General features: G+C 57.6%; 1 protein-coding gene across 4 annotated transcripts; it reads right to left on the bottom strand.

Moving 5' to 3' along the window:
* Window positions 1-8,984: 8,984 nt before the first annotated feature.
* Window positions 8,985-25,571, bottom strand: FLCN (folliculin). Of its 4 annotated transcripts, none has more exons than XM_004452772.5 (13): window positions 25,294-25,571; window positions 22,779-22,992; window positions 20,707-20,977; window positions 20,323-20,469; window positions 19,169-19,390; window positions 18,252-18,412; window positions 15,808-15,899; window positions 14,080-14,267; window positions 12,430-12,543; window positions 11,584-11,707; window positions 10,997-11,128; window positions 10,812-10,917; window positions 8,985-10,178 (listed from the first exon to the last, which is right to left on the bottom strand). In XM_004452772.5, the coding sequence occupies exons 3-13, from the start codon at window positions 20,953-20,955 to the stop codon at window positions 9,977-9,979; spliced, it is 1,737 nt and encodes a 578-aa protein (XP_004452829.1). In that variant the 5' UTR covers window positions 20,956-20,977; window positions 22,779-22,992; window positions 25,294-25,571; the 3' UTR covers window positions 8,985-9,976. The 4 variants fall into 4 exon arrangements, with proteins under 4 accessions (XP_004452829.1, XP_004452831.1, XP_004452830.1 ...); XM_004452774.5 differs by having other exon boundaries at window positions 11,044-11,128; window positions 25,294-25,557; XM_004452773.5 differs by having other exon boundaries at window positions 10,993-11,128; window positions 25,294-25,557.
* Between the last annotated feature and the right edge of the window lie 227 nt (window positions 25,572-25,798).

A 25,798-nucleotide genomic window follows, 5' to 3' on the forward strand; every position in this document is an offset into this window, starting at 1 on the left:
ACTACCTCAGAGAGAGAATTGAGAGAATTTTTTAGATGTTTTACAGCATTTTGAAGGTAGGTGATATCTTCGTCGACGGCCTGTCTGAGAGAGGAGAGGGCAGAGGACTGTGTGGCGAGGGCGGCGATACCTGTGCCTGCCCCTGCAAGACCTAGAAGGGTAGCGACTGTCAGGACTGCGGTGACAGGCTCTCTCCTTTGTAAGTGGAGGGAGGTTTGTCTGCTCAGCACGCGGCGGAAAAATTCGTGGTCAGAATGGTAAACGACTCGAGGAGCGAGAAGGATGAGCAGGCAAGTCTCATGGGTAGCGTTGAGGGTGGCGACATTGAGGCAGGGGGTTAGCCCGGTGGAGGTGCAAAGCCATTGGGAGGTGTTAAGGGGGATTAAGAACTTGGCGGAAGCGCTGGGAGAGGAGTAGCTAGAGCAAGCACTAAGGGAGGGGTGGGAACCTTGACGAGAATGAACACAGCGTCCTGTGGAGGAAACAAATTGAAAGGTTAGGGGGACGGAGGAAGTGTTCCAGTTGCACTCGGCTGGGTATACTGAAGTGGATTCGTTGAACGTGAAGTTAACGGCGACAGGCTCATAGATAGGAAGGGAGGGGGAGAGGCAGAGCCAACAGTTCTTGGTGAGGTTGGGGTGAGAAGTATTTAGAGATAGGTAGGATGCATAGATTAACGCGAGAAGGGGACTGGAGTACTTGGTAGGGGGGGCCATGGCTGGGGAGCGATGGACGAGGGGGGGGTGCCGCTGAAAGGGGGGGGGGGCAGGGGGATTGAGGACTTTATTGGGGCCAACGGCGAGGGGTGGGGATTCAGGCGTGGGCAGTAGTTTTCTGATGATGAGGAAGGCTTCCTCTTGCCAGCGCTGGAGGGTCCAATTGGAGCGTTGATGGGCCGAGTTGACAACGGCCGGGGAGATGAAGGGAAGCATGACGATGAGAGCAATGGGAAGAACGGAACTACCCGCGTGGCGGCAAATCATCTGTGGAGACAAAAGAGAGAGAGAAGACTACAAAGGAAACAGCGATGGGAAGGAGGCAAGTTAGGTAGGCAACTCGTTAGGAGGATCATTGGTGTTAGCGTTAGCGGAAGCCTCGGCGGTGTGGGGCTTGATGAGATGTCCTGGGACCCAGATGGGCTGCGGCTCTGATTCAGGGAAAACGCAGGCGAATCCCCGTCCTTGGGCTAAGAGAGGGGCAGGTCCATGCCATTGGGTGGTCTGCGGGTCACACCAGAGGACAAGCGGTGCAGGGGTGGGCCGGAAGGTAGGCCCCCAGTGCATGTGGACCGGTGAAAAGCCTTGGGCATTGAAGGTCATCAGGTTGTGTCAGATTAGGGCCTCTGTGACGACGTCGCGAGGGGTGCGACGCGGCTGGTCGGCAGATGTCTTGAGAATGAGGGTTTTGAGAGACTGGTGAGCACGCTCTACTAGGCCTTGTCCCTGCGGATTGTAGGGAGTGCCGAAGTGATGGGTGATGTCGTAGAGTTTGAGGAATTCGGCAAAGGAGGCGCTCCGGTAGGCAGGTCCGTTGTCTGTCTTGATGTCCCATGGAACGCCCATGAAAAGAATAGATTCTCTGAGCGCTTGGATGGCGTGCTTGGCCGTTTCTCCAGTGAGCGCGGTTGCGTAGCAGAGATGAGAGAAGGTGTCGATGGCCACGTGGAGGTATTTCCATCGGCCAAACTGGGGGACGTGAGTGACGTCCAGTTGCCATCTGGAATTGGGGCGGAGCCCACGAGGGTTAACTCCCTGCGGTTGGAGCGGCCCCAAGGGCAGCAATGGAGCGCACGTTCGGCATGACCGCACAAGGTGTTTGCAGGTATGGATTGGGAGGTCTGGAAAGAGTTTGTGGAGGCCAGCTGCTGAGAAGTGAAATCTGGCGTGCAGCAGCTTGGCCTGATTGATGAGGTCTCCGACCACGACGGTGGTCTCGGCTGGAAGCAGGTGAACGGCCTGATCAGCAAGGTGGTTGCCGTGGGCCAGGGGCCTGGGAAGGCCGGAATGGCTGCGGATGTGAGCGATGAACCAAGGCTGTCGGCGGTTCTCTATGAGCTCTTGAAGGTCCAGGAGAGCGACGTTAATGCTTTTACTCGCTGAGTTGTCGGGCGGAAAAAACGCAGAAAAGGCGATGACTTGGCAGACTTGTAGGCAGTAGAGGCTGTCTGTAAAGATGTTCAGTGGACAGTGGGGATGGGTTTGGAGTGCTAAGATGACAGCACGCAGTTCGGCCACTTGCACAGAGGATTGATGGAGGCGCACGTGTGAACGTGGCTGGTGCTCGCCGGGTGCGAAGACAACGGCGGCAAACTTAGTCTTGGAGGCGTCTGTGAAGATGATGGTGGTGTCTGGAAGAGGCTTGCTGGATGGAAAAGGGAAATGGCCGGGGGCGGCGATTTCTAGCAGGGGAAGGCCCTGCAGTAACCGATGCTGTGGAAAGTGGTTATCGAAGTCGCCATGATAAAGCTCCATAAGAGTTTGCATATCAACGGAGCTGCGTAGCAGGGTGGTGACTTGCCCGGCGGTGAAGGGCCACACAATGGTGTCAGGTGGGCACCCATAATGATGGGTGGCTTGTGTGACTAGGGCGGTGGCGAGCTGAACGAGGAGGGTGGTTTGAGGTCCAATCTTTCGGAGCTTGCTCTTTGCCATATGGACCCAGAGGAGCGGTCCGTCTTGCCAAAGAAGGCCAGTAGGTGTTCCCCGAGTGGGTAAGACTAGGCCTAACAACGGTTTCCCAGGCTCATGTCGCTGGAGTTGGCACTGTTCGATGGCTTTATTTACCCGGGCCAGGGCATTTTTGGCCTCGTTGGTGAGGCGAATCCTCTTTCCGGGTGCGGATGATGGCGGAGCGTTGGAGCAGAGTAGCCGGTACAGGGGCTGGAGTTGCTCTGTGGTAAGCGGCAGCGCTGGGCGCAACCAATTGATCTGTCTGCAGAGTTGTTGCAATTCGAGGAGCGTAAGCAGGTCAGGAATTCTAATGTGTGGTGTTTGGGGCGCAACGGTGGAAGTGATGGAGAACCCTAGGAACTGGTAGGGTGGATGAACCGTTAGCTTCTGTGTATTGACTTTGAGATCTAGGTCTCGAAGGTGGCGCAGCAGTTGCTCCAGGACTGCGTGCAGGCCTGACTCTGAGGGATGGGCCACGAGCAAGTCGTCCATATAGTGGATGATGTTAGCGTACTTCACGAGTGGCTGGATGGCTTCGCGTACATACATCTGGCAAATGGCAGGGCTGTTTCGCATGCCCTGAGGCAGAACGCGCCAATGGTATCGCAGTGCCAGTTCCCGATGGTTGGTCTGAGGAAGCGTGAAGGCGAATTTCGGTCGGTCGTCCGGGTGCAACGGGATGGAGAAAAAGCAGTCTTTAATATCTATCACTGCAACAAACCAATGCTGGGGCACCGCGGTAGGGTGGGGGAGGCCGGGCTGCGGCGATCCCATAGGCTTGATGTGTTTGTTGATTTCTCTTAAGTCTTGAAGTAGACGGGACTTCCCGTTCTTCTTTTGAATGAAGAAAATTGGCGAGTTGTATGGGCTGGTGGAGGGCTCGATGTGGCCCGCGTGAAGCTGCTCATCAACAAGCCCCTTAAGAATGTCCAGTTTAGGGATTGGGAAAGGCCATTGCTCCACCCAAATGGGCTCCTCTGTATCCCACTGCAGAGGAACGGGTGCTGGAGGTCGAACGCGAGCAATGGCCAAAACTATTGGGGGGGCAGCTGTGGCGGTGATGCAGTGAGAACGGCTCCCGACTGATGCAGGATATCACGGCCCCAAAGAACTTGCGAGATTTCCTTCAGAACGAGGGGGCGGAAGGTTCCCTGTCGACCTTCTGCGTCTCTCCAGACGACGTCCTGGGCAACTTGCTGGGAGGGCGCTTGGCCGGTGGCTCCCACCACTAGGGGGCCATCGGTCAGAGGGAGGTGCCCGGCCTGGTCGAGTGGGATGCAGGAAATTTCTGCTCCTGTGTCGAGTAGCCCTGTGAGCCAGCGGCCGGAGACTTGGATAGAGAGAAGAGGCCTGGTGGAGGGTGCGATGGGAACAGACCAGAGTACTTTCATGGGCGGGGGCGCTGAGTCGTTGCGGCCTCTTTGTTGCAGGGCTGAGGCCTGCCCCCATGGCCGTTTAAAGGCTTGCGGCTGGTGTTACGGACGCGGCAGTCGCAGGCCCAGTGGTATCCTTTTCTGCACCGCGGGCACGGAGTGGAAGGAGGCCGTGGTGGATGGCCTATGTTGGGCACGTCCGGCGGCGGCCGTGGCTTGTTGGGGCAGTCTCGAGCGAAGTGGCCGAGTTCGCCACAGCGGAAGCATTCGTTGGAGGCTGAGACGGCAGCGAGGACAGCCTGGGCCACGGCGGAGGCCTGGGCGTTGACTCCGGAGCAGGCGAGGACCCAGTCGTGGAGGGGCTTGTCTCTCAGCGGCCTGATGATCGCCTTGCAAGTTGGGTTTGCGCCCTCCTGAACAATGTCCTTGGTGAAGGAGGTCTGGGCCTGCGTGCCGACGACTTTGCACTCGGCCGCAGCCTGGACACGCGCCATGAAGTCGGAGAACGGTTCCTCTGGTTTCTGGAAAAGTCTGGTGAGTGGCTCGGGCGCGGAGGCGGCGCAGTTGCATAAGGCACGGAGGGCACACTGCCTTAGCTGGATGTAGAAGCCTTGAGGGAGGGCGACGTAGCTCTGTGGCATGGCGGTCTAGATAACGGCTAGGCGGAAGACGGAGAAGGAGAGAAGGAGGGGCAGCACCGGCTGCCAATACTGGGCGGGAAGGAGACGGGGACAGCCCCCGAGTACTGGATTCAAATCAGAGGTATGAGGGTGAACCATGTTTAGCTGCATGACATGTGGGTGTAAACAAATACTTCCATATGTTTGTTTACCTGGGTTCTAAATACCATTCACCAATGAGAGGAACCAGGGCTCCTTGAGAAAATGGCTGCTTGTAGGGCTGGGGCAGGAAATGTACAAGAGAAGCCTGGAGCATCATGTACCACGTCAACAGAATGAAGGGGAGAAAAACCACATGATCATCTAAGGCATCCGACAAAATCTACATCCGTTCCTTAATGTCTTTTTTTTTTTTAAGGAGGTACCAGGGATTGAACCCAGGACCTCTTGCACGGGAAACAGGCGCTCAACCACAGAGCAACATCCCCTCCCTACACACCATCTTAATAAAAACACTCAGAACAGTAAGAACAGAAGGAAAATTCCTCAACATGATACATAGACACATATGAAAAGCTCACAGCTCACATCCTCCTTAACTGACATGCTAGAAGCTCTCCCTCTACATCAGGAACAAGACAAGGATGCCCACTGTCACCACCGCTATTCAACATTGTACTGGAAGTTCTTGTCAGAGCAGTTAGGCAAGAAAAAGTAATGAAAGGAATCCAAATTGGAAAAGAAGTGAAACTTTCCCTGCTTTCAGATGATATGCTCCTATATACAGAAAATCCTGAAAAATCTACAAGAAAGCACCTAGAGGTAACAAATGAATTCAGCAAAGTGGCAAAGTGCAAGAGCAATACCCCAGAATCAGTAGTGATTCTATAAACAAGCAATGAACAATCAGAAGAAGAAATTGGGAAAAAATTCCATTCACAATAGCAACTAAAAGAATCAAATATCTAGGAATAAATCTAACCAAAGATTTAAAGGGTTTGTACACAGAAAACTACAAAGCATTGCTAAAGGAAAAAAATTTTTTTCTTCTTTATTTTCTTTTAAATGTTACATTAAAAAAATATGAGGTCCCTATATACCTCCCACCCCCCTGGGAAATTTTAAAGACCTAAATAAATGGAAAAATATTCCATATTCATGGATTGGAATACTAAGTATTGTTAAGACACCAACACTACCCAAAACAATTTATAGATTCAAGGCAATCCCAATCAAAATTCCAGCAACTTTCTTTGCAGAAATGGAAAAGCCAATCATTAAGTTTATGTGGAAGGTTACGCCCCAAATAGCTAAAGACATCTTACAAAAGGAATGAAGTTGGAGGATACCACTTACCAATCTTAAAACTTACTACAAAGCTACAATAATCAAAACAGCAAGGCACTGGCACAAAGACATATAGACCAGTGGAACTGAACTAACAGCTCAGACATCAACCCTCACATTTATAGCCAACTGATTTCTGACAAGGGAGGAAAGACCACTCAAGAAGAAAAGAACAGTCTCTTCGACAAATGGTGCTGGGAAAACTAAACCTCCATTTGCAAAAAAGGAGGACCCCACTTCATATTTTATATAAAAATCAACTCAAAATGGGTCGAAGACCTAAATATAAGAGCCAGAATTATCACTCGTAGAAGAAAATGAAGGGAAGCATCTTTAGGACCTTGTGTTAGGCAGTGGTTTCTTAGACTTCATACCCAAAGCATAAGTAACAAACAAAAAATAGATACATGGGACCTCATCAAAATTAAAACCTTTTGTTCCTCAAAGGACTTTATCATGAAAGTAAAACAACAGCCTACAAAGTGGGAGAAAATATTTGGAAACCACGTATCTGATAAAGTATTAATATCCAAAGTATAACTCTAAAGTCCTTCAACCTACCAACACAAAGACAAATAACAATTAAAAAATAAGACAACTCAATAAAAAAATAGACCTCTCGCTAAAGAAAATATACAATGGCCAGAAGGCATCTGAAAGGATGCTCAACATCATCAGCCATCAGGGAAATGCAAATCAAAATGACACAGAGAGTCCACTTCATACCCGTTGTTTTTTTTAAGATTTATTTTTATTTATTCCTCCCCCCTCCCTCATTCCCCCGTTATCTGCTCTCTGTGTCCATTCACTGTATGTTCTTCTGTGTCTGTTGTTTTCTCATCAGGCGGCTCCGAGAACCAATCCTGGGACCTTCCGGAGTGGGAGAGAGGGGATTACTCTCTTGCACCACCTCAGCTCCCGTTTCTATGTCTTCTTATTTTCTCTCTTCTGTGTCTCTTGTATCATCTTCCTGTGCCAGCCTTCCGCATTGACTGGCACTCCTGCGCAGGGCGGCTGTCCCGTGCAGGACGACATCCATGCAGGGCAGCACTCCTGCATTCCCACGTGGGCCAGCTCGCCCTCACCAGGAGGCCCTGGGCATCGAACCCTGGACCTCCTATATGGTAGGCGGGAGCCCAGTTGGTTGAGCCACATCTGTTTCCCTTCATACCCATTAGAATGGCTGCTATTTAAAAAACAAAACAAAACACAGAAAATAATACATGTTGGAGAGGATGTGGAGAAATAGAAAGAGGCTCAGGGAATTGCCCAATAATCTGAACGAATGTTCCAAATTGTCTGCTCTTGGAAGTCTTTGAGGTCAATTTTTCTTGAATAGGGAAAGCAATGTCGAATAAGGCAAGGTAATGTCTCTGGATTATAACAGAAAACTCTTTTTTTTTTTTTTTTTTTTTTTTAATTTTTTTATTTTTTATTGACTTTGTAATAATATTACATTAAAAATATATATGTGAGGTCCCATTCAACCCCACCCCCCCACCCCCCCTCTCCCCCCCCCCCCCACCAACACTCGTTCCCATCATCATGACACATCCATTGGATTTGGTAAGTACATCTTTGGGCACCTCTGCACCTCATATACATTGGTTCACATCATGGCCCATACTCTCCTCTATTCCATCAAGTGGGCCCTGTGAGGATTTACAATGTCCAGTGATTGCCTCTGAAGCACCATCCAGGGCAGCTCCATGTCCCGAAGACGCCTCCACCTCTCATCTCTTCCTGCCTTTCCCCATACCCTTTATAACAGAAAACTCTTGACTGCCTTCAAACACAAAGGGTGGGCTTGAGACCTGGAATGTTTTCTGTCTCTCCCGCTTAAGAAAATCACAGTCAGATTTAGCCAAGGTGAGGGTTTCACTAGGTCTTAGAGTCGGCAGAGCTTGACTCCATCTCCTCCGTCCTCTGCCCTTTCACTACTAGATGTGACTCAGTCTTCAAGTACTGCACTGTTCTCAGGAGGGCCCAGGGGGGGAGCCCACAGCTATCTAGAAAAACCAGGGTATGCCCTGGCCTGCCCATTCTGGACAGTTTTCTTATGCTTTGGAGATTTAGATCACACATTCCCATGAGTGAACAGAACTATTGCTTATTTTGGCCTCCTGCTTACTGAGTGGATTTAGACACTAGACCTGCAGACAACTGGCAGCCCATTTGAACCTAAGAACAGTCTTCTCAGGGAATGCTGGGCTCTAGAGCAAAGGGAAGAGTCTGCCCCAAGGGCAGGGGGGACAGTGAGAAGCGACCCCTCCCCTTCCTTTACCCATGACCCACTCTAAGTACAGAACGGAAGGGTACATTTTGCGGGTTTTGGAATTGCCACTTCTGCCCAGATGGACTCAAGGGACGTCTTCAGAATAGATGCAGAATTATCTCCTTCCTACCTTCAACTCAAAAGACTAACTCTGGGAGTGGAAGAAAGTAAGACCCAGTGTTATTTAGGGAACACCAGGAGGGCCCCAAAAGGCCTTGCTGCTGGTTCCCCGCCCCCCCCCCCCTTAGAGATAAGGCCCACCCCCACCCCCAGCCAAGACGTCCCCGGCTGGTGGGCTTCAGCTCCCCGCCAGCCCTCGGAGCTATTCAAGGAAGCAGTCACAGCCTCGCACGGGAACCAGGAGCACCTCACCCTCCTTACAAAGCCAGCCTCCCACAGCCGCCACTGGCCCACGCTGGGGCCCGCCGGGCCGGCCGTGCCCTCCCCCCCCGGAGTCTGGGAGTCTGCTGCCTGCCCTCCGTCTCGTCCGTCCCATGTTGGGGCTATGTGTCAGCTGCTCCCGGAACACCAGGGCTGGAACCCTTCCCTCACCGCAGCAAGGAGGCCACGGATAAAATAAAGACTGCCCGAGACGACGACGGCTTAAACTTCCGCCGGAGAACTGGCTGCTCTCGGGTGTAATAGTGATGGCACTATTTCCTGTGACTGAGCCCAAGTGGCACTGAAATGATAGTCTGCATTTTACAAAAATACATCTTTATTATGTGTCAATGTTCTTGATTAAACAGGTGCTTAGTCATATAAACTCAAGTCTTGGTGTTAAACATAAGTTAAACATAACACACTATAAACAAGTCAGCAAACCTGCTAGAAAATCCCTCCAGGCCGTGAGTTCTTATTAAAATGAACTGAAGGACGATGCAATAATTTTAAATCACTATTCTCTGAACACTGGTAACTGCACCCAAATGTAAATCTTTAAAACAGCAAGAAAGGAATAAGGAAGGGAGGTATGGAGAGGGGGCACCTTAACAAAATGCAGGGAACCGTGGCAAGCAGGGGCTTGCTGAGCCACCTCGGCAAGGTGTGGTCCTGGTGAAAAGCTCGGGGGCCTTGTCGCCAGCCGCGGGCTGATTCACAGGCAGCCCCAGGAGAACGAGGCAGGCGGACGTGCTAAGGCCCAGCGGCTGCCAGAGCACGGGGGATGCAAACCCTAACTCAAAAGCCGATGCCTGAAACTGAGCGAGCACCAGCGCGCAGTCCTCAGTCCTCGCAGCTGTGGCGGCGCGCACGCCGCCTTCCCCACCCCGGCCTGAAGCAGTGGCTGACGGCAGGCGGGACGGCTCACCTGTAACCTCAACAGAGAGCACGTCACTGCAGCCACAGACCCCAAGAGGGACTTCTCTCGACTTGTTCCTCCTTTAAATTGTGACATTTAAATCCTTGGGTGATACAAAATCCAAGTTTTTCTTCCAGTCTTCTCTCCGGGGAGATGCCCGGACACAGAGCACCCTGCTGTGTAGCCATCTCTTGCTGCTTTCCCAAGTGCCGAGAACCGCAGCGGGCCCGAAGCCCCCGCGGAGGACCAGGTCCCGCCCCGATGGGGGGCCCCCGCTGTGGGAAGCAGCTCAGGCGCCACTGCGAGGGTCCTCTGGGGAGCTGGAGGGCAGCTGAGGCTGCGGGAGGCCAGTCTCTGGAAGGCAGGCGTGGAGACGGGTGCCCACCGTGGAGTCAACTGCGAGACTCGGAGGCCGTGGGGCTGCGCACGGTGGACATGAGGTGTGACTTGTAGGTCTTGCTCAGGCCGGTCATCCAGAACTTGAGCAGCTTGACGTTGTCCTCCTCCGAGGCGCCCAGGATGCTCAGAAGCTTCTGGGTGTCCTCTTTCGGCCGACTGTCCACCTTGGTGAACTTAAAAAGGACCTTCACTTTGCTGCAGAAAACCAGAAACAAGGAGCTCAGACAGGCGGCCCAGCCGCGAGGGTGCTGGGGCTGTGCGTGCCGGGCGGCCCCCCGAAGCCGCTCGCCCAGCGGGGCTCACCCTGACACCTCAGGACCACTCGGCTGAGGGCCAGGTCGCACTCTGCGTGAAAAGGCCACAGCATCGAAACAAACGAGCTTTCCTTAAAGTGGCTGCTCCTAAGTGTCACTGTACTACTTAAAATAAAAAATAGGGGATGAGGACAATGTCTAACTGATTAAAATTTGACAAAAAATTGCTGAGAGCCAAGTCGGGAGAAACTACAGTGACCTGACCTGTTGGGCAGAAGGGAGCAGGTGTGGCCTGGCTTTAGGTTGCTGAGTGAACCGGGCGATGAGTAACAAGCGCCAAGTGCAGCACGCTCCCGCGGGGCAGCCCGGCGCAGCTGGGGGCGGCGGCCCTGCTCCGAGGCGGCGCCTGGGGCTCCGGCCCAGCTCGCTCCAGCGCCCGCCGCCTCCGCCCGGCCTCGCCCCTTCCTCCGCCCGGCCTCGTCCCTTCGGGAAGCCCCTGCTCCTCGCAGAGCGCTGCTGCCACGCCCGGCCCTCCAGGCAGCCGGCGCGGGGCAGCCCGGGGCGCAGGGCTTACTTCATCCACTCCTCCTTGAGGCAGACGAGGCACTGGTCCACCACGTCCACGGACAGGTTCTGGTTGGTCAGGGCCGCCTCGACCTTGTTCAGGATGGTGGGGCCAACTGCAGACAGGGCCGGAGGCAAGGCGGGGTCAGGCGCGGCCAGGCCGGCGCGGGCGTCCGCTCCGCCCAGGGCACCCACCTCGGTCTGCGGCCACCGGGCTCCCGCTCGTCACCACGAACTCGTACTTGCTGAGCGACTGGTCGTCGGCAAAGCCGGCCGCGTGGGCGCCGGCGCGAGCGGCTGCGTGGACCTCCACGACGACGGCAAACTCTGCGACACAGGCGCACACACTTCTGCACGCGCTCCTCGTCCCGCCCTCAGCGAGCGCCCTCAGCCACTCCCAGTTACCTCCCACCCGTCAGGAAACAGCCGCCGCTGCCCCCGCGCCACCCCACCACCGCCACCCCACCACCGCCACGCCGCCTCCGGCCTGCAGCTCGCCCCGCCCGTTTCTGTTTGTTTTTTAGGCGGTGCCAGGGATTGAACCCAGGGCCTCGCACTTGGGAAGCAGGCGCTAACCACTGCGCTGCACCCATTCCCCCTCCCCCTCCCCACTTAAAGACGGAAAGCAGGCCCGACGCCAGCTGTCAGGTGGTGGGAAAACTGGCCTGAGCTGGGTCCTGGCCTCCCGGCCTGGCAGGCAGGCTCCCGGAACCTACGTCGGATCTGATCCCCTCCAGTCCCACCGCTGTGGACTCGCCCGCCGGAGGCGGCTGCGCTCGCACCTGAGGACAGGACGTGGGCGGGGATCTGCACGTGGGGGCTGAGGCCCAGGAAGTTGCAGCGGTACGCCTCCTCGTACTGGCCGCTGTAGGGCACGATGCGCACGCAGCCCACGGGCAGCATGGTCTGCGGGGGGCACGGCAGCTCAGGCGCACGGCAGCCCCGCACCCCCGCCGCCCGCCTGCTCCCCTCGCTGCGGCCCCACGCGGCCTTCTGCCTGCCCACCCGCGGCACGCTCCCACAAGGGCCCCGGCGCAGCGCGGCCCCCGGCCACACGCTGGCGCTGCCTCGTGCCATGCAGGGTCGGCGCTCGCGCTGCCCTTCAGCTGGCAGCCACTTGTCGTGCCCCCGTCCCACAGAGCCTTTAGAGGGACACCGTGTCTGTCCCCTGCCCTCACAGCAGGCACACGGCTCGCTCTGACGACGGGTTGAAGTATGCCTCGGAGCCAGGCACGGCCGCGGCTCCCCGCCCGGGCCGCGGCTCCCTGCCAGGGCCTGCCAGGCCTGCACCCCGCGCTCGGCCAGGTCTGTGCACAGAGACCCACGACAGCCCGGCCAGCCTCCGGGCGCGGAGACCTCCCGTGGCCTTCCGCGGGACTTAGGGGTTTGGCAGGGAAGAAGGGGTGGCTGGCTACCAATCTTTATCAGATGGCACGGATGCCACCACTGGAAGGAAAAACCACCCGCGACCACCATTTTCAATGGGGGAGAAAACACCTAACCGAGGTTTAGGCACTGACCCTTCCAGAGGATTGTGCACAGACCTGTCTGTGCACTCTTGTTTTTAAAAGGCCGAAGTTAAGTACTGTCCTGCTACAAAACAAGAAAGGGGAGAGGCCTGTTGTTACCCGCAGAACCTGGAAGGCCGACTGCACGAGGTCCGCGTCGCCGCTCCTCCAGATCACCTGGTTCCCCATGAGGACGTGCCAGGCCAACATGCGGAAAGCCGGGGCGCCCAGCACCTGCCAACACAGGCCAGCGCTTCCTGCAGAGGCCGCAGCGGCCCCGGCCCCAGCCCCTTCGTCGGTGTGCTCCCAAAACTGACGCCGGCGCAAGGGTGGCGCGGTCAGGGGAGCCGGCGACAGGCCTGCGCTCAGACGCTGGCAGGGGCAGCCCTGGGACTGGAGCGAAAAGCCTGACTCCCGAGCTCCTGCACACTGTAATGTACTCTTCCCAACTTTAATTTTTAAAGTTTGCAGCCAGGGGAGCGGGCGTAGCTCAGTGCTTTGAGCACCTGCTTCCCACCTATGAAGTCCCAGGTTTAATCCCCAGTATCTCCTAAAACAAAAACCAAAATGTGCCGCCCACGACAAACCTGCCAGCTTTCTGCAGCAGTCCCCGTCTCTTGACACCCACCCGTCACGGGCTGAGCACCTGGGAGCAAGTGGCAGGCACCGAGACGCTCGGCACCAGCTAGGAACGAGGCCTGCTCCTGCACAGCCCCAGGAACGCCACACAGGGCCCAGGGCCCAAGGCCCCGGCACGTCCTGCAGGCGCTTCCCCTGGGTGGAGAAGTCACTGAAGGGCTCTGACTGCTGAGCGTTCACACCTTCAGTCCCATCAACCCAGAACGATCCCCGGCTGGCCTCGCCTTTTACCAACTGCCACCACCTGACATCTTTAAAGTCCAGCTCACTATCTTCTGACTTAAAAGAAGCCAAAAAGTGAGCTTCAACAACAACAAAAAAAGCGGGGGGAGGTCTACAATACTACATTTATCCAAACACCAATAGCCTGCAGGGGGCTCCCACCTCTAGAATCCAACCCTTTTCCAACCTTAGTAACAGAAAAGAAGGCTTTCAGCCAGTACAGGATTCTGATGATGACCCTGTTGCCCAGGGCCCCCCAGCACCTGCCACCAGCCTCCTGTCTCACTCCCTTTTCAAAAACAGTGCCACCTCCTGACAACGCATGCTCCTTGTAAAAATCAGTAGATAAAACATAAAAGGGGGAAAACCTGCCCTCAAAATCCCCCAGGCCCAACGAACCAACGGTCAGTCCCAGCTCACAGACGTGTGAGGCTTGCCTGGCTCTGGGTGCGCGCTGTGCAGAGTGCAGCAGCGCCGCCTGCTCTCCTTGCTCCTCGCACCCCGGGAGCCTGCTCTGTCATCCGAGGGCCATGTCACACACCACTGCATGTACTGTGGCCACTGTAGGTGGACACTCAGCTGTTTCCCGTTTTTTGGTAAGAAAAGAATTGCTTTTATCTGCTGTGAGTCGAGGCTGCATGCAAATCAAGACCCTTAGAAGGTTCTAGAATGGTAAGATTAGGGGACCTGAGAAGCCAACATCTGGGCTGCCTCGTCCCGCAGAGGACAGCGCTGGGCTGCCGTCCCCACCCCCACCGCGCTGTCTTCACCCACCCAGCCGGAAGGCTTGTGGCTGCCCCTAACTCCCGACGCGCCTGAGGACCGCGGCGGGCCGGGCAGGGGGCAGCGCGGAAGGGCGCTGGGCCTTCTTCCCGCAGTGTCCGGTCCGGGCCCGCGCCCCACGCACACCTGTCTCATGTGCCGCAGGGACTTGAACACGGCCAGCTTCCGGGGCTGCCAGTTCCCGCAGTCGGACGGCAGGGACGAGTCTGTCGGGCACTTGGTCGGCTCCCGCCCTTCTGTGCCTTCCGGCCCGGCGGGCACTTTCTCCTCTTCAGCCTCAGAGTTGTCCCAGCTTTCTGACTCCTCTTCTAAGTCTGCAAGGGGACGTGACAGAGACAGTTACAGGACAGGCTCCTCGGAGCCTTCACGCCCTGAGGCAGCGGCCGCAGGACTGATCACGTCATGCCAAGGTGCCTCGTGGGGAAAGGGATCAGTCGCCCCCTGGCTTGGGAACGCTGGCAGACACTGTTGACACGTGCTCCCCTGGCATGGGCAGGGGGCTTCAGTCCACTGTTTGCGTAGCTGGGGCTTCACGGTGCCTCTGGGAAGCACTTAGGAAGACTGCAAAGTGGACATGTGGGTGGGAAAACGCCAAGCCAGCGGAGGAATGAACTTAAATGCTTTGCATGTGTTACTTTGTTTCATTTAAGTATATCACTGCACTCACTCCAATACAGAGGTGAAGAAATATTTCAATTAATTCTCCCAGTAACCCTCGGAAACACATCTCACCCCTCACATTCAGCAACGCAACGGCGAGGCCCAGGACAAAGGCCCGGTCAGTGACCGCAGGTGTGAGTAGCAGAGACGCGCTTTGAAACGAGATCCATGCAACGCCAAGAGCCTGCTCCAAAGCCCTTTCCTCACCTCCATCGTGACCAAAACACAGCCCACGACATGACAAACCCTCCTGCATTTCTCCCCTTTTTTCCCAGCAAGCTCTCCTTTCCTAAAAGCTCTACTGTACTTGACTTTCTCTGAGCAAATAAACCTCACCCAGACACCGCCCCGCCATTTCGCCTATCCTGGACATTTGCTGTCGCCACAGTGAGATGGTTCTAGGGCTGACCGATGTGTGAAGACGTGACGGCGGGCAGCAAGGCTGTGTGTCTTCTCACATGCTCTCAGCTGGACCTCTGGTCCCTGTCCCACCCAGGAACGCTTGCTTGAACGCAAACGTGCAAGTCTCTTGCCTACGGGGATAACTCAGAAGCAACTCCAACTTACTAAAAAAGGAAGTCATTTTAAACTGTAGCACGTGAAGCACTATTAGCAACAAATTACACGCACCAGGCATCTGAGTTCTGGCTCCTCCAGCCCCAGACCTGAGATGCAGGGACCTAGGGCACCAAAACATACCTCATCCCTGATGGGAAGCACAGCCAGAGCTTCCTGGGCTGGTGCCAGCTGCCCCAGGTCCCCCAGGAAGCAAGGGAAATGCACCAGCCCTGAGGGACCCCAGGTAACTGAGGTTCGGGGAGCACCTCTTTTGAAGCTGGGGTGCCAGCAGAGCACGGCATTTTATTCTGGAAACAACCAAGATTAAGGGGCTGTTCACAAAGGCCAAGCACTCAGCTGTGAGCACAAGCCAGGAAGAAGCAAAGCCTCTGCCTTCCAGCCCTTCCTCGGCCCTGATGGACCTCCCGACCCACCTGGAAGGCAGACCCTTTCAAGAGCCTGTCGGGGAAAAGGAGCCGCGAAGCGGCAGGAAAACACGGGGCTTCTGCGACGACCCGTGCTGGGGTATCTGGAGCCATGGTCCCTTCACCGGCTCTTCCTGCCAGGATGCACCAGGGCCGGTGCGGGCGAACGAGGGTGGCCCTCGACAGCCCCTGCGGGGGCAAGGGCCCTCACCGGCAAGCTTCTCCATCTGGACGAGGGTGTCCTCGGTCGGTGCGCCCTCCAGGAGCTTCTCGGTCAGCCGGCTGCCGCACGCCTTCAGGAGCCTGGGAACACAGCACCGCAGTGGGCTCACGCACTCAGACAACAACAGGTGAAGCTCGTCAAGCTTCTGTCTCATTACCAGCTTACGGGAAATTTGGGGTGAAGGAACATGTTGACATGAGGACACACCGAGCTGAATCCAGAATGTCGGAAATTCAACAAGATACGTGACCTTCAGCAGGAGGCACGGGAGAAAGAAAGGAGTGGGAGAGTCAGAGGAGCTGGGAGAGACCGGGAGAGACTCGAGACAGCACACGCAAAGCAGAGGGACGCTGCGATTCCAATTCAGAAACACCTCTCAGAGTCACCGCATAGACAGAAAGGGTGAGCGGACGCAGGCTGGGTACTGGGTGATCCTGAAGGCTGTCGGTGTGGGGGGCAGGATGAGCGTGGCCTCCTTATGGCTGAGGTGACAGAACTAAGACTGGCTTTAAAAAAAATATTCTGCAGGGAGCGGAAGTCACTCGAGTGGTTGAGTACCTGCTTCCCACATATGCAGTCCTGGGTTTGATCCCTGGTACCTCCTAAAAACAAAATACTCTGGGAGAAACGTAGGAGGAAGCAGACTGCTGCTAACTGCCAAAGTTCAAGACAGAGACATGGAGGCTCACCATCTGTTTATCCTACTTTGGGGATGCTTGAAAATTTCCCTAACAAACACTTCCTTTAAAAGTCAGTGGGGGGGAGTGGATGTGCCTACCATATAGGAGATCCAAGGGTTCGATACCCAGAGCCTCCTGACCTGTGTGGTGAGCTGGCCCATGCACAGTGCTGCTGCATGCAAGGAGTGCCGGCCCACGCAGGGATCCCCCGCGTAAGGGTGCCCCCGGCGCAAGGAGAGCTGCCCCATGCAAAACCACAGCGCGCCCGGGAGTGGTGTCACACAGAGCTGATGCAGCAAGATGACGCAACAAGAAGAGACAGATCCCCAGTGCTGCCTGATGAGAATACAAGTGGACACAGAAAAGAGCACACAGTGAATGGTCACAGCGAGCAGACAACTGGGGGGGATGGGATAATAAAAAAAAAAAAAAAGTCGGGGGGACTGGGAGCTGGCATAGGTCGGTGGCTGAGCTCCTGCTTCAATCCCCAGTACCTCCGTAAACAAAAAAAATATGTCGTGTGTGGAAAGAGAGACGACAGCTTTCCTTTAGTTCAGGGTTTGGCTGTCTTAGGGGGCTTATCCCTAGGAAGCTACGTCCACACCAGGACCTCCTCTGATGGGAGCCCGGACTTTAAGCTGACGCTGCAGAGCAGCGAGAACGGGGGGTCTCCGGGAGGTGTGAGCGGTGTGTGGTCAGAAGAGGGACTGCGGTAGTTTTCAAACACGTCCAGGTTCCCTGACACCCCTCCCTCCCAAAGGCGGCGCCCAGTGCCCCCTCTTGACGTGGCTGCACTTAGTGGCCTGGCGCTCCTCACAGACAGAAGGCGGTGGGGGGCGGGCTGTGACTCCAAGGCACAGTCCCGAGACCCTGCAGCTCATGCCGTGCCTGCCCTGGGGGAGCGGGCTCCTAGGCCCCTGGCGAGGAACTCCGCCCAGAGCCAGCCCCAAGCTGCCAGTGTGGGTGAGGGCCGGCCTCCACACTAACCTGCTGGTGGCCGCAGCCCCAGCCGGCCAAGAACACGCGGCAGTGCCCCGAGAGACGCTGTGAGAGCAACGTATACTGCTACTTTCCTTTTTTTTAAAGGCGAAGGAGAATCGCTGATCTTGGTATGGAAACATCGGTGTGATAGTTAGGCTAAGGTGTCAACCCAGCCAGGTAACTGGGCCCAGTTTTTGGCTAAGCAAGGACATTGGTAACACAATACATCTATGGACTCCAGTCATCAGCGAGCTTACTCTGTAGATGGCGGATTACATCTACAGTCGGCCAGGGAGACTGCCGTCAGCAAGTGAGTGCCTCAGAAGGGGAAGTGAGGCCAGCATTCAGAGAGAACGTCCCAGCCCATCTCTGGACAGCCAGCGTCTCCCAGAACTCATCAAGGACCTTCACTGGACTTGCATCGGAGCCCCTGGCTGCAGCCTGCCTGCGGACCCTGGGCTTGTGCACCCCCCTGGTCACGTGAGGGACTCTGGGAAAACCTCTTACTATTTGCATATCTCCTGTTGATTCTGTCCCCTGGAGAACCCTAATAAAATTGGTGGTGGTGGTTTAATATCATTGGGCTACAGGTTTCCCACATACCAGGGAGAAGCCCCAAGAGAAGCAAAGCCTGCCCGCCCCGCTCAGGGCTGCCTGGGCAGTGGCGCGCTGGAGCCGAGCCCGCCCAGAGCCGCTGGGGCTGCGTTCTGCGCTGCCTGAGCGCCCGCGCCCGCGCACAGCCCCGCCCACCACGAGGCACCAGACGGTTACCAGGCAAAGGAGGTGTGCAGGCAGGCCCACAGGTGGTCGTCGCTCGTCAGGGAGGTCAGCGAGCGGGCCGCGTTGCCGTGGCGCTGGTGCAGGAAGGGCGTGAAGGCCGTGTTCATCCTCTGGGCGCGCTGTGGGCACCCGAACTGCTCGGCCTCAAACACCTGGGGGCACAGGGTCCTCCTGCACGCCGGCCCCCAGACCCACCCCACACGGCTGTGCAACCCCAGCCAGTCCAAGCGGGGCTGGTGGGGCCGGCCCCCACCCTCCCCACGGGCCCGCGGGCACCTCGGGCCGCTCAGACACGCTGGGGGCAGAGGCTGGTGCTGGTCCCGGGTCCTGCCGGCTCCCCTGGCTTCAGGCTCCCGAGGCCCTCACTGCCCGGACCTCGTGTGTGGAGGAGGGCAGGCTCACCCTGGACAAGCCCCCGTGCTCCCAGCTGCCTCGAGCAGGGAGAAGGCACGGTGTTCCAACGCGTCTACCCGGGGACCCAGTAAGCAGGCGCCCCACTTCCCAAGTGGACAGGCCGCACGCACAAGCAGCCTCGGCAGGGCTGTTTGTACCAGAGCATACCTGTCCCTCCTGGGGGCCTGAATCTGGCAGTGAGGCTACAGCATGGCTCAGGGAGTATCCAGAGAGGAAGGGCAGAAGAAGCAACAATGGGGACACTGGCAGGAAGCAGGGGTCTGGCTGCCCCCCCACAGAAGAGCAGCCAGAGCCAGGACAGCCACAGACCCAGATGGCTGGCCGGGAGGACACGCCCCTCAAACGCCTGCCTCCGAGCCAAGGGCAGAGGGCACGGGGCCTGGAGGTGACGGCACTGCCTGCGCTCCTAACCGCTAACCCGGCGCAGACACGGGCTCCTCACACGCGTGGCGCCCTCCCCACCTGGGCACACTCTCCCAGCTGGCTGCCGTCACCTTGAGAGCCTTGCCCTGGAGCTCGTCGATGATCCCTCGGATCTTCCCGAGCAGGAAGGGCCAGGAGTTGATGAGGTAGATGCGGTCCATCATGATGGCGATGATGCTGTACCAGCGCTGGAAGCCCCGGGCCAGGCTGTCCTTGATGAAGAAGGTGTGGCTGAAGACAAAGCCGTGCTGCTCGTCTCCAAAGAAGATGGGGCCCTCGCGGCCAGGGCAGACCTGGGGAGAGCAGCAGTGCCCTAAGGAGCAGGCCCCTGCGCGTGTCAGGGACCCTTCTCCACACTGGCTAGCCAGCGTTAGTTATGGGGTGGGGGACTGTCCGTCAGCCCCTGTGATCCCATATGCTGAAGATCTATCATTTATTGTTGTGGAATGCAAGAGCCAGTAAAGCAGCTTCATGGGTTTTTTCTTACCTTGAGTCAGAAATAATTTTTATACGAAAATTACATCTATCCCAGACCCAAGTTTTTCAGCCTCACTCATGTGGCATATACTGGAGAAATAGGGCAGTCAAAAGAGCTACAAGAGTATTCCTATGACAAAACTCACACACGTTAAGAGCTGGCACTTTAGTCCCTCCCTCGTGACGTTTACTCTTATTCTACATGCAATTCTGACAGACACAAGCACCTGCCTTCCAGAAGATGAGTGGGGAAAAAGTGAACAGCTGAAGGCAGGCACACAGCAGCAAAATCCGTGATGACTAACAGTAAGGGAGCCGGCTCTGATCAAGTGATGGGACATTTTGGTAACTTAATTATGAATTCTTTGCGACAGACACATTCCATAAAAGCTGAGGCCTGAACTCAACCACAGCAGCCTCGTGGTTTGGGAACAAAGGGACTCACACTCTTTAGTAGGTCCTGTGGGCACACGACGCTCACAGAAACATGAGAGGCCTGGAAGTGTTTCGTTATGAACGGGTCTGCCAAGAACGGACAAATAATCAAAGATCGGTGCTTCCAGCACAGAATGGGCCACCACCCAGAAAATGCCTTATTTCCCCTGGTTCTGGAGAAACGGGGTGTCCTGGGCATCCCCCGCTGCTCTGGCCTGCGGGTCCTTCTCCCGACGTGAGGAGCAGAATGTGGGGGAACCCCGGCCCAGAGTCCACACGCAGTCCCGCAGCCGCCGTGGCCGAAGGCGCTCACCTCGCAGCTCAGGCTGCGCACGCAGGCCTGGCGGACGATGCTGAAGAGCTGGGGGTGGTTGGGGTGCTGATGGCTCACGTACTTGATGGAGGTCTCCTTGTCGTGGCTGACGTACCCTGGGTGCCCCGCGGCCAGCGACCGGCATCCCTGCCACGAGGAGGAAGAGCGAACTGGTGAGGGGCGGCCGCAACCCGCACGACCCTTACGTGATCTGCGTGGAGAAGACGCGACCTAGTGCCACATAAAAGCAGCTGGCCGCCCGGGTGCCTCCTCAGCACCCACCGCTGCTGCTGGTGACTGTGGACCGTGCACCCCGGCCCCGGGCGGCCAGAGGCACGGCAGATACCACCCTCCCCGAGAGCCCCAGGCCCCAGAGCCACTCGCCTCGCACATGTCCGACTTCTTGGGCCCCGGGCTGCTGGACTCGGCGCTGGCCCCCTCTGCGGGACTGGGCGGGCGGGCCCGGCTGCTCATCTGAATGCCGCCTTCCTCCTCCTCGGCCTGCGCGCCCTGGCCGGCGCCGTCCCCACCCGCGGCTCCCTGCGGCAGCGGAGCATGCAGGACCTCCGTGCAGAAGAGGGTGCGGGGCCCGTGCAGCTCACAGAAGTGGCAGAGAGCCACGATGGCGTTCATGGTGCCCAGGGGCAGCGAGGGCCTGCGGGGGGGGCGGGCACCGTCAGACGGGAAGGCCAGGGCGCCGCCACCCACACGTGCCGCCCACGCCTCGCACACAGGCCACGTGCAGGCAGGCCACTCAGAACCCCGCCGTCAAGCCCACAGCCCAGCATCCACTGGCTGGCATTGGCCAAGCACCTACTCTGTGCCAGGGCTGTGGTGGAAGACAGACAGACAGGCCCTGCCCACCAAAGTGACGCTGCCGCACGAGCACAGCCACAGAGGAGAGCACGCGCGTCTCGACAACGGGCGATGCGGGAGCCCTGGGGAGTTGCTGGGCGCGCCCCAGATAAACCCCCAGGTCCCAGGAGGGCCGGCCGGTCACCCAGTCCCTGCTGAGCGCCTCTGCAGCAGGTGAGGTCCCGGGGACACCGATGCTGCCCTGCAGGAGGGGCCCGTGGGGGCGGCCCTGGAGAGCACGCCAGGAGGGGCTCCCGCCGACCGCGCCGCAGCGCGTGCTGAGGGGAGGAGGCGGCGGGGTGGGAAGGGCGCTGGAGGAGCCCAGGCAGGCGGGGGCGGGACGCAGGCGGGGGCGGGAGGTCTGCAGAGGAGGGGAGGGCAGCTGAGGAGGGACGGCTGTGGGAGCAGGTCTGAGGAGCCTCGTAGCTACACGTGAGACCCTCCATTTTATTCAGTGGCTGGGGAGCCGCTGATCGGTTCTGAGATGCAGTCAGATTGGAATTCATATTTTAGAAGCATCCTCTGGCTGCTGTGCAGAAAACAGACTGCGCGGGGCTGGGCTGAGCAGGGAAACTGGCTGAGGTGTCCCGCCCCTTGGCTGGCCAGGGTTGGCGGGATGCGGCGGGAAGACGGGCACTTCGTGGCTGCACTGCACAGCAGAGCTGCACAGCCCGCGGAGGGCGGGACACGGAGCGCGTGGGACGGTGGAACAAGGGAAGGCGGGGGCGGCCATTAACCGAGTTGAGGGCCGAAGGGGTGCAGACTTGGGGCAGGAGGTCAAGGGTTAAACGTGAGGTGCCTGCTGAGCACCCACTGGAGGCAGCAGGGGACATACGAAGCCAGGATCACCAAGAGGCGCCCTGGGGGCCCCAATGCTTAGAGGAGCGGGCCAAGGTGACAGAGACGGCGCAGGCTGCCCGGGTGAAGGGGAACGAGGGCCACCCCAGCTAGACGAGTCACCAGTGGCCCTGCCCGGAGGCCTGCGGGCAGGGGAACAGGAGCCTCAGGGAAACGGGGCCAGACAGGACAGGAGCTCAGTTCCAGAAAGGAAAGCAGCCTGATGCAGGCAGCAACAGATGCTGAGTGAAACAGACACAGAGGACAGACGATGCACGAGCTCATTTATATGAAACACCCAGAGTGAGCAAATTCAGAGACAGAGCCGGTCAGCGTCACTAGGGGCTGGGCCGGGGGTGTGGTGGGAGGTGGGAACGGGGAGTCATGGCTCAGTGGGTGCAGAGTTTCTGTGTGGGGAGACGGAACAGCTTTTGCAACGGGCGATGGCGGTGGTAGCACACTGTGAACGCAGTTAATGCCACTGAACTGTGTGCTTGAAAGTGGATAACATGGGAAACGCTGAGTTGCACGTGACACCACGATAAAAAGTTAAAAAAAACCAGAAACAATCCGTGCAAGAGCAGGCGAGTGACTGGAGATGGAGGAGAACCCGGGAGGAGGGGAAGGGTGCAGGGCGAGGCGGAGGTGCTGCCCTGGAGGAGGCACAGCGTCCTGGGGCAGAAGGCGCTCAGGTCCACCCCAGCGAGAGCCGCGCGGACGCAGCGCCGGCAGGGTCTACGCTCGTGCAGAGCCTCGACACTCACCTTGGCCTGCACGGAATCGTGCACCCACCGGCCCACCTACACCTCAGCACACGACGCCACTTCCAAAGGGGTCGGGCCGGCGACAGCAGTCACGCAGCGGCTCTGAGACCTGACGTTTTCTGAGCGGGCTGATTCAGGTTAGAACATCGAAAATGAAGTTGTGGAGACTCCTGTGGTTCTGAGCAGCTCGGCAGCTTGGCAGGCCCCTCGCCTTCTGGACAGTAGCAGAGAGCAGGTCGATTATGCTTTATCGAAGTTTTAGCCAGAGTCTGAACACCTCAAAAGCGGCAGCAGAGAGGAACCCTTTCACCTTCCTTAAAAGTGTTAAAGTCCCCCGCCTCGGGCTTTCAGTTATGAGGAAGGAGGCTGCTTCAGGCTGGGAGTCTTCCTCTTCTCTTCCCAAATGCTGAGTGACTGCCAGCCAAGAGGAAGGAGCCACAGGGGGAGGTGCCGAGCTACTGCCCACATCCGAGAGGACCGTGGGCTCTTGTTTTTATTGTTTTTAATGAAAAGTATTTCAGCTGCCAAGAGCTGCAGCTTTTCAGATGCTTGGGGTAACCTGGCAGCTCCTGGAAGGTGGTGCAGTGGTCAAAACTTGGACTCCAGAGTTACACAGACCTACTTGGGTCGGAAAAAAGCCCATCTCCAGGCCTTACGTGCCAGGTGACACCTGTTGCATTAGTTAACTCTCCAGGCACCACCCACAAGCCTGCTCAGGGCGACCACCTCAGGGGAACCGCATTCTGGGTCGTGGGCCGCCAGCTCTGGATTCCCTTCCATCCCGGGCTCTCATCTGGTTCCTGAGAGGGCCTGACATCTCTCCCCTTTCTGGAACCCAAGGAGGCAGCTATCTCCCCCTGCCTGACTGCGTCTTCCACCTCCAAGAGGCAGGGCCCCAGTCCAGCCCCCAAGCACGGGGACCAGTGACATCTGCACTCGTCCTTCCCTGAGTCTATCCCAACCTGCCTCCTGGTGGCTTTCTCCCAGGACCGTGGAGGCTTGAAGGCAGCAATGCACAAAAGCACTCTGAGAATAAGAACGGCCTTACAACCGTTCTGAGCCAGCCCTGAGTCTCAGAATTCCCCATGGCTCTAATAACCAGCCCCCCACGGGGGTCCTGATGCAGTCAGAGTTGGGGAGACCAGCAAGTGCAAGGTGAGAACGTGCCGCAGGGAGTCATTTCCAGCTCAGGCTGCTCACTCACTGCACCCGATGTTTACACAGCTCCTTGTCATCAGATACCAGACGGGCAAACAGTGTCCCAGGCCATGCCTCCAAGTGGCCGCCACGTGGACCCGCTCACGCGCCACACTCGACTGCCCTTGGCTTTCTCAGCTGCAGCATGGAGTCCCTCCCGCCAGCCTGGCTGGACACCCCCCATGGGACCAGATGTCCGAGAGCCGGAAAACCAGCACCCCTTTTCAGCAAGCTCTTCTGCCGCCTCTGCCATGCATGGCTGCTGGTGCCCACACTGGACCTCAATCCACGAGCCATTCCTGGACTAAATTAAGGGTGCCTCTGACTCTGCCCACCAAACTGGAAAGGAGGGTGGCCTCTCCAGGCCTGTTAGTGCCTCGGAAGACCCCCTTAGAGGGCTGGCCTGGGTGAAGAGCAATTATGACACATTGTCTCCCCTAGACCAGAGGAAAGGTGAAAACCAGGTGGGGAGCAGGCAACATGAAATGATGAAAGAAACCAACGACCCGGTCAGGACTCTTGAATCTAGGTCACATTTCTTATACTCCAAGAGTTTATGACTTGCCCTTCCCCAACATCTCACCCTCCCTCCATCTCTCTGCCCTTATACTTTGGCCCCTGAATACCAGAATCACAGACCAATTCAAAAATTCAGTTACAAAACAAATACAAAAAATTTTTTAAAAATGGATGTGGCTCAAGTAGTTGGGTGTCAGCTCCCACATGGGAGGCCCCAGGTTCCTTCCTGGTGCCTCCTAAAGAAGAGGAACAGACACAGAGAGCAGACAGCGAGCACAAACGACGAGGGGGTGAGGGAGAAATAAATAATATTTTTAAATTAAAAAGTTCAGTTACGCCCCTTCAGCTAATCCCCCACAATGTCCAAGATCATTTTCCCCCTCAGGTCCCAGCTTTCCCCCACTAGCTCCTTCCCTCCCCACCCCTGGGAAGAAGCTTAACAGCTGGAGCCTGAGTTGTGGGCAGTGCCACCTGGGATCCCAGCGCCCGGGCCTGACTGGCTGGACAGGTGAGCACCGTGGGAGCCGGGGGTGGCCCCCGGACCTGCACAGGGCTGCCCGGAGGACTCAAGTCCAGCGAAGGCGGGTGGCGCCGCGCGGCAGCTGTGAAGGGCGGCGCTCACGGTCACCGTCCTCGAGGTCCTTCCCTGTAGCCCACCCGCGAACCTCACGCCCCAGACGCCCTCTCTCCTCCTCCCTCAGCGGCCCGCCACGGTCACCCCCGGGGTCCCCGCCCCGCCGCGCTCACCCCCGACTTCCGGCCCCGCACGCCCACCCTGGGCCCGGCCCAGCACACTCACCCCGGGCCCCGCTCGGACCCTCCCCGGCTCCGGGCTCAGGCCGCCGCGGACCTAACCCCAGAGCGCCTGACCGGCCGGCCGTACCATCCGCGGGCCCGCGAGGGGCGCCAGGAGGCAGCCCGAGCGCGCCCCGAGGCGAGCGTGGCGGCACCAGGTCCCACACACCTCGCCACAGACCCTCTGCCTCCGCCAGCCCGAAATCGGGCGGGGTAACCCGAGGCGGCTGCCGGCCTCCTCCCCGCCCGCCGCCCGGCTCCCCCCACCAAAGGGTGCAGAATGGTCCGAACCTCGCCCGCGGGGTCACCGCCTACTGGAGGAAACCATTACAAAACGGATGGGGGGAGTCTCGAAAGGCAGGCGCAAATTTGGTAAAGCGATCTGAGGGGAAATGAAGCCAGCCTAGGACTCCAGGTCCGCAACAAAGAGAAAAAGAAACCGGAGAGAGCTTCAACGTGACAAGAGCCTGTCATTGCCCTTGTCGTCACCGGCAGTTTTTATTCCTTGC

Source organism: Dasypus novemcinctus, chromosome 21 (assembly GCF_030445035.2).
Source record: "Dasypus novemcinctus isolate mDasNov1 chromosome 21, mDasNov1.1.hap2, whole genome shotgun sequence".
NCBI lineage: Eukaryota > Metazoa > Chordata > Mammalia > Cingulata > Dasypodidae > Dasypus > Dasypus novemcinctus.